General features: G+C 41.1%; 1 protein-coding gene across 1 annotated transcript in view; it reads right to left on the bottom strand.

Moving 5' to 3' along the window:
* Positions 1–7,511: 7,511 nt before the first annotated feature.
* Positions 7,512–8,803, bottom strand: part of LOC113881435 (butyrophilin subfamily 1 member A1-like) — a 36,409-nt gene continuing 35,117 nt past the window's right edge. Inside the window, exon 10 of the mRNA XM_027524474.1 lies at positions 7,512–8,777. Coding sequence (XP_027380275.1) covers positions 8,254–8,777 — 524 coding nt within the window. The 3' untranslated portion in view covers positions 7,512–8,253. The remainder of the gene's footprint in view (positions 8,778–8,803) is intronic.

The raw sequence follows: 8,803 nt of genomic DNA, 5'->3' as shown, positions 1-8,803 counted from the left end.
GTGCCTGGTTCCTCTGTCAGAGTTCAAAAGTTATTCTGTGGAAGTTTCTCATCATTCAAATGACCTTTTGATGAATTTGTGGGGAAGAAAGTAGTCTCCCCGTTCTCTTCCTCTGCCATCTTGGGACCACCTATGAATGTTGAGTTTTAAGCCAACTTTTTCACTCTCCTGTTTCACTTTCATCAAAGGCTGTTTAGTTCTTCTTTGCTTTCTGCCATACGGGTGGTGTCATCTACATATCTGAAGTCATTGATATTTCTCCTGAAAGTCTTGATTCCAGCTTGTGCTTCATCCAGCCTGTATTTTGCATGATGTTCTCTGCATATGGATGGAGGTTCATTACATTGTACAGGAGACAGGAATCAAGACCATCCCCAAGAAAAAGAAATGCATAAGGCAAAATGGCTGTCTGAGGAGACCTTACAAATAGCTATGAAAAGAAGGGAAGTGAAAAGCAAAGGAGAAAAGGAAAGCTATACCTATTTGAATGCAGAATTCCAAAGAATAGCAAGGAGAGATAAGAAAGCCTTCCTCAGTGATCAATGCAAAGAAATAGAGGAAAACAATAGAATGAGAAAGATTAGAGATCTCTTCAAGAAAATTAGAGATACCAAGGGAACATTTCATGCAAAGATGGGCACAATAAAGGACAGAAATGGTATGGACCTCACAGAAGCAGAAGATATTAAAAAGTGGTGGCAAGAATACACAGAAGAACTATACAAAAATGATCTTCACAACCCAGATAATGATGATGGTGTGATCACTCGCCTAGAGCCAGACATCCTGGATTGTGAAATCAATTGGGCCTCAGGAAGCATCAGTACAAACAAAGCTAGTGGAGGTGATGGGATTGCAGTTGAGGTATTTTAAATCCTAAAAGATGATGCTGTGAAAGTGTTGCACTCAATATGCCAGCAAATTTGGGAAACTCAGCAGTGGCCACAGGACTGGAAAAATCGGTTTTCATTCCAATCCCAAAGAAAGGCAATGCAAAGAATGCACAAACTACTACACAATTGCATTCATCTCATATGCTAGTAAAGTGATGTTTAAAATTCTCCAAGCCAGGCTTCAGCAGTACATGAACCATTCCAGATGTTCAAGCTGATTTTAGGAAAGGTAGAGGAACCAGAGATATAATTCCCAACATCTGCTGGATCATCAAAAAAGCAAGAGAGTTCCAGAAAAACATCTACTTCTGCTTTATTGATTATGCCAAAGCCTTTGACTGTGTGGATCACAATAAACTGTGGAAAATTCTGAAAGAGATGGGAATACCAGACCACCTGACCTGCCTCTTGAAAAACCTGTATACAGGTCAGGAAACAACAGTTAGAGCTGAACATAGAACAACAGACTGATTCAGATAGGAAAAGGAGTACGTCAAGGCTGTATATTGTCACCCTGCTTATTTAACTTCTATGCAGAGTACATCATGAGAAACGCTGGGCTGGAAGAAGCACAAGCTGGAATCAAGATTGCCGGGAGAAATATTAATAACCTCAGATATGCAGATGACACCACCCTTATGGCAGAAAGTGAAATGGAACTAAAAAGCCTCTTGATGAAGGTGAAAGAGGAAAGTGAAAAAGTTGGCTTAAAGCTCAACATTCAGACAACAAAGATCATGGCATCTGGTCCCATCACTTCATAGGAAGTAGATGGGGAAATAGTGGCTGACTTTATTTTCTTGGGTTCCAAAATCACTGCAGATGGTGATTGCAGCCATGAAATTAAAAGACGCTTACTCCTTGGAAGGAAAGTTATGACCAACCTAGATAGCACATTGAAAAGCAGAGACATTACTTTGCCAACAAAGTTTCATGTAATCAAGGCTATGGTTTTTCCTGTGGTCATGTTGGACTGTGAAGAAATCTGAGCACTGAAGAATTGATGCTTTTGAACTGTGGTGTTGGAGAAGACTCTTGAGATTCCCTTGGACTGCAAGGAGATCCAAACTGTCCATCCTAAAGGAGATCAGTCCTGAATATTCATTAGAAGCACTGATGCTAAAGCTAAAACTCCAGTACTTTGGTCATCTGATGTGAAGAGCTGACTCACTTGAAAAGACCCTGACGCTATGAAAGATTGAGGGCAGGAGGAGAAGGGGACGACAGGAAGAGATGATTGGATGGTATCACCGATTTAATGGACATGGGTTTGGGTGGACTCTGGGAGTTGGTGATGGACAGGGAGGCCTGGTGGCTGTGGTTCATGGGGTTGCAAAAAGTCGGACATGACTGAGTGACTGAACTGAACTGAAATGAACTCTGCATATAAGTTAAATAAGCAGGGTGACAATATACAGCCTTGATGCACCCCTTTTCCAATTTGGAACCAGTCTGTTGTTTCATTTCGGGTTCTAACTGTTACTTCTTGACCTGCGTACTTATTTCTCAGAATGCAGTAAGATGGTTTGATATTCCCATCCCTTGAAGAATTTTCCACAGTTTGTTGAGATCCATACAGTCAAAGATTTGGCTTAATCAATAAGCATAAGTAAATGCTTTTGTGGTTTTCTCTTGCTTTCCTGATGATCCAACAGATGTTGGATCCAACTAATCAAACTGATAACATGGGCCAAAGCCTTTCTTACTCATTGAAACTATGAGCCATGCTGTGTAGGGCCACGCAAGACATACGGGTCATGGTAGAGAGTACTGACAAAACGTGGGGCACTGGAGAAGGGAATGGCAACCCACTTCAGTATTCTTGACTTGAGAACCCCATGAATAGTATGAAAAGGCAAAAAGATATGATACTGAAAGATGAACTCCTCAGGTCGGTAGGTGCCCAATATGCTACTGGAGAAGAGTGGAGAAATAACTCCAGAAAGAATGAAGAGATGGAGCCAAAGTGAAAACAATGCCCATTTGTGGATATGACTGGGTGATGGAAGTTAAGTCTGATGCTATAAAGACAAATATTGCATAGGAACCTGGAATGTTAGGTCCATGAATCAAGGTAAATTAGAAGTGGTCAAACAGGAGATGGCAAGAGTGAACATCAACATTTAGGATTCAGTGAACTAAAATGGACTGGAATGGGTGAATTTGATCCCTTGTGCTACCTGGACCAAAGGGAACCCCAAAATCCTTTCCTAGAGATCATGTGGATATGAAAGGTTGAATAGGGGTCATCTGGAAATCTGACAGAGAGAGACAGAAAGGGACGGGAGACAGGGAGGCAACAGAAAGACACATGTGGCATGACTCTCTCAAATCCGGATTCTGACTGAGGTCTGTGAAGGACTGAATGCAAGGAAATTCTGAGTCCTTTCTCTGTTTTTGGCAAAAGCTACTGTGCCATTCACAGGCCATTGTTTTGTGGAGTCCCCCAATTTGTATTGGGCCAAGCCTTTTTCAGGGTCAAAACTTTCCAGTTTCTGAGAGTGTAGACAGGAGTGAGTTTGAGAGAGGCTCCTGGGATGTACCAGAACCCACTCTTAGCCTACCTGCCATAGAATGGGGTACTGAGAGTCACCAGCTGACCCTTTGGTCCCAGTGATCTCTCTGTGCAACTAATGGCACAAAATGGCCAACCGTCCCAACAGTTACATCCGAAGTGAGAGGTGGGCCCTGAGACACATGCAGCTAAGGCACCATGTGACACAACCGTGAGGCTAAGACACCATGTGACACAGGCAGACAGACATTCCCGGGAGCCACTAGGTGACTCACTGTTTGGTGATTCCCTGAAACGTGGAAGGCACTCTTGGGATGGCTCAGAGGCAACACATAGGCTCCTGTAAATCAATCCAGACTGAAAGGGGGAGAAGTGAAACTGACAGGGAAGAAGGCTGAATCTGCCTTACAATCCTATTGGGGAGGTGGTGGCCAGGGGACAATGGTCTCTGTTTTGCTTCAACCACTATGTGCCTGACACAGTGCATGGAAGTTGTCTTGCTGGGGGTGGTTGCCCTTGTGGCCTGATCCGTTCCATGTCCCACTTATCCTCATATGGGAGTCTGCATGTGGCAGGTGCCCTAATGGCTTTTAAATGCCTGACCCATGCCCACACTATATTGGTTGGACTAGTCCTCAGTTAGAAAGGAGTCTAAAGAAGAGACCCTCACCTATTCGGGCATCAGCTACTGGAGTGCAGTGAGCAGTGGGGCCTTTGGAATACACCAGAGGGTAATGCTGGCCAGAGTTCCTCAGTTGCTTCTATAGCACTTGCCTGTTCACAGAGGGTCCCCATGAGAAAGAAGTGTGGAGGTAGGGAAGAGACCCCAAGTCCCCATACGGGCCACCAAAAATGTCATGGTCCAAGTGCGGTTTGGAAAGGAATTTCCAGACATGAGGCAGAATTAGGGGAGAATAAAGTTTATTAGAGTGAGAGATGCTATTAGAACAGCGGGCCAGCTCTAGGGAGAACTGACATTGAACAGGGGTCTTTAGTCCACTTTTATACCCAGGGTACAAGGAGTGGGATAGGTGTCTTGCGGGTCATTTGCTGATTGGATGAGGCACGTATATTGGGTGGGGGAAGAGTAAGGCATAAACCTTCTCCCTTCGTGGGGTAGGAGGAAAGACAGGTTATACTGCTTAGGAAGACCTGAAATCCATTAATAGTTACGATATGGGGGAGGTAAGGGTCTGATTTTTCCATTCTTGCATTCCAAAACCCTTTTGGTTTTATCTGCTTTTTCATCCTTGGGTCACTACATTCGTCCTTCTATTTTTAGGACCAATTCTTTGGCCCCCTTTGGCAAGCCTCAGGCAGGGGATGTGTTATTTTCTTCCTTCCTGCCATCCACAGGTAGACAGGGTTCTGAACAAAGGCACTTTAGTTTAACAGTCAGGCAGAAGGGCAGGATTCTCTGAGGCAAATCATTCTGTATGATTATAATAACAAAAGCGATGAAAGCAAGTCAAAGAAACAGTTTCATCATGGAGTCGGAGTTGGCTTCCATGGTTTACTTATTATGAGGGGGTAGGGGAGTTGATTTAATTATTGTGAGAACTATCAAATCTAAAATCCATAGGGCAGGGCAAGCTGGCAGATTCTATTTCTTTTGACTGCTTCACTTTTAGGGTTGAAATAATTTAGAATAGCACTTTCTAGAAAATACAGCAACCTATAGAATTTTATAATTTTTACATTAGAAAAGATCTGAGCACTTTATTTAATCAAGAGACTATCACAGAACTAATGTTCCTTGGAACATTACTTTGGAGTAATGTTCTTTTGAAGTATGGTTCCTTGGAACCATATTTTGAGAATTAATAGCTTGTGCTCATTTAAACTAAGAGCTTTAACACCCACCGTTTAACTATAAAGTGAGCTTATCAGCTGGTGCTAGTGGTAAAGAACCCACTTGCCAATTCAGCAGATGTAAGAGACATGGATTTGATGCCTGGGTTGGGAAGATCCCCTGGAGGAGGGCATGGCAATCCACTCCAGTATTGTGGCCTGGAGAATTCCATGAACAGAGGAGCCTGGTGGGCTTCAGTCCATGGGGGCACAAAGAGTTGGCCACAACTGAAGCAACTTAGCATACATTTACTATAATGCTCTTTGGTCACACTGCTGTTGACTTTACTTCTTCAATCATAAACCTGTAACTGGTCTCCAGCGTGAAGTATATGTATCGTGATGTTTTGGTCTATATAAATAAGAAAAGAGTGAGTTTGTTTAGCAACAGTTGCCTTGGATTTGTGGAGTTAAAAGACTAGGATTCTAGTTCCAGTTCTGGCATCTAGTAAATGCGTGACTTTGGAAAACATTAAAAGCCTGATAACAATATAAATAATCAAAGCCTTACTTTGCTCATCTATAAAATAGGAATTAAGGATATTGATAGCTTTAACATGAAACAATGGGTATTAAGGCATGTGAAATTATGATCACTGAAATACGGACATAATTATCATAGAATTAAATACTTTACATAAATTCACTACAACCTTAGAATTTAAAACTTTTTTTCTATGTTGGTTTTCAACTGTTTCATGACATTTATATAAATGCAGAAATTCTCTGGAGTTTCTGTAACAGGTTTTGGGTTATTATTTTTTTTAAAGAATAAATGATCAGATTGTGTTTAACAAAACAAAATAAAAAAGAGTACATTGGCTTGCTATGACTATTAATAGACTGTAATAAAGTATCACACATTAATTAAACTTAAACAACTGAAGTTTATTATATCACAGCTCTGGGGGCAAGAATTGTGATACTAAGGTGTGGCAGGGCAATGCTCTTTCTGAGGTGCTGGGAGGAATCTGTTCCAAGTTTCTCTCCTAGCAGCTGGTATTTTATTAGCAATGTTGGGCATTCCTTGGCTGTGGAAGCAGACTTCAGACTTCACATGGCATTCTCCTTGTGCCTATGTGGATGTCTAAATTTCCCCCTGTTTTTAAGGTCAACAGTCTTACTGTATTAGGGATGCACTCTACTCCATCTTTAATGACACCTACAATGACCCCATTTCCAAATAAATCACATTCAGAAGTACTGGAGGTAAAGGATTTCAATATGTCAATTTAGGAAAGGTGATGAGGGAGTTTAACCCATAACAGTTTAACCCATAACCTAGAGTATATTCTGAAGGAAATGGGAATCAGAGAAATGCAAACACAGTTTTTATATAATTATTTTGAGAAATTTATGAAAGCAGAGTCTAAAGGAGGACCTAGAGTTGGTAGAAAATTGTATTGTTTTGATTTTTAAGGTGGACAAGATTTTGAAAAACATAAGGTTCTTGGGGAAAAGCTCGTGGAAAGTCTGAGAGGAACAACTGAAGGATCGAAGTCCAGAGAGCACAGTACAGAATGAATGGAGATAAAGATGGGTTGGTGTTCCCTGTGAAGAAAGGGAAATACTTCTGTTAATAACACAGTGAAAGAGGAGTAATGGAGAACTGGAGATTTACATTTGTTATATTTATTATTACAAAGATGAGATAATTATCTTCTAATTGATTATTGTTATTATTGTTAATTTTATTTTTCAAAGTGGGAACACGGTCATATATTGAGTATAAGGTGGGAGTAGATTTGGAAGTTGAATGAAGGTAGATTTTTTAATGAATGAGAGGATTACTTGATAGTGCTGGTGTCCAAGTTGTGATAAGTAATCACACATGTAAAAAGGAACCATCTGCTCACATGTGTGGATTTCTATAGCATGTTTAACTGCCAGTATGAGATAGGTAATTAGATTTATCCATATTTGGAGGTTTTTTTCAAGTACATGTCATACAAGGGCAATGAGGCCAGAGATTTTTACTCTCTAGTAAGATAATACTTAAAATTATTAACCATGGTAACCACAAAGGAGAGAGTATGAAGTAAAGTCAAGAGGGACTGAAGATTCAGGAGAAACTGGAAGACCCTAATGAGACTGACACACTGGAATAGCTAAGCAAGCAAGTACAGGACTTCACATTTCCAGTTTCATCTGAATATTCAACTGTGGATGTCACCTGCTACCATCCTTAAAGGGAGGATGCTGAGTTAGTATTGGATTCAGTCGCAACAGGCAAAAATAAAACACACAAATGGTTTAAAGATACAAAATTTGTTTCTTACTGGAAGTAATTCAGAAAGTGAGCATATAGTAGTTTCCTAAAGCTGTCAAAACTCCAGAATCATTCTATTAATATCTTCTTTTTTGTCCATATCATATCACATAATCAGAGATATTCTTAGAGATCTACCCATCATGCCACATTTCAGCCATCCAAATAGTAAGAGAAAAGAAGAAAATCATATAATTTTCCTTTAAGAACACATTCCAGAGATGATACTGAATGTAGTTATTTAGTTGACAAGTCATGTCCAACTTTTTGCAACGCCACAGACTGCAGCACTCCAGGCTTCCTTGTCCCTCCTCATCTCCCAGAGTTTGCCCAAGTTCATGTCCATTGACTCGGTGATGCCATCCAACCTCTGTCATCCTCTTCTCCTTCTTCCCTCAATCTTTCCCAGGATCAGGGTCTTTTCCAAAGAGTCATACAGAATAATTCATCTTAAAATTCACTGGTCATAATTTAGTCACATTCAGCAGGGGATGCTAGGAAATCTCATCTTTCTACTAGACTGTCATAGGCATAGTAATAATTGAGGGACCTATAACTTAGGAAGAAGGGAGAATTAATATGAGAGGCAACCATCAGTGTGTGTATCAGAGCTTCATCTTAGAATAAACCAGTAAAAGAGGAAGAAAAAAATAAATTTGTGTCTAGTGGGGAGAACTCTAATCATCGTGGAAGGTTAGGCATATGAATTACAGCATCACTGTGTTCTATTCCACCTGGACAATGGTCAGAGAGCCTGAGTCAGAGGACCAAAGTCTAAAAAGCGGTCTTAGGACATCATTAAATTCTTGTTTGTAAAATCTGTAGATGTGGGATCCATCTGTCATGTTATAGAAAGATACATCTCCAGCCTCATAATCAAGGGATACTCCCACCCTACAGGGTTTTTCTTTTAGAGTAAGAGAAGTTTCTGGGGATGTGAGGCCCCAGTACTCCCCGTCATAGAGCCTAATGGCCCAGAAACCATTCTGTGGTGACACTGTGATCCTCCCATTCCTTGCTACATTATTCTTACAAACTCCCAGGTCCCAGGAATGTGCATTCTGAACCTCCACCTCCCAGAAGTATCTCCCTGATCTGACGTGGAGCTGACCAAGCACACAGGGAAGGGAGACAAATCTCTCTGGGCAGCTGGGAAGATCTTGACATGGTTCTTGCCAGGTTACTCTTCTCCCCTCTTCAGACAGGAAGACAGCAGGATGGGCAGTGGCTGCATCCAGAGTCAGATTTACTGCAAAGACAAGAGATCGTCAGGTT

The sequence above is a fragment of the Bos indicus x Bos taurus genome, chromosome 23 (genome assembly GCF_003369695.1).
Source record: "Bos indicus x Bos taurus breed Angus x Brahman F1 hybrid chromosome 23, Bos_hybrid_MaternalHap_v2.0, whole genome shotgun sequence".
Classification (NCBI taxonomy): Eukaryota; Metazoa; Chordata; class Mammalia; order Artiodactyla; family Bovidae; genus Bos; species Bos indicus x Bos taurus.
The sequence above is the reverse complement of the archived record's forward strand: the minus strand, read 5'-3'. Positions and strand labels throughout refer to the sequence as shown.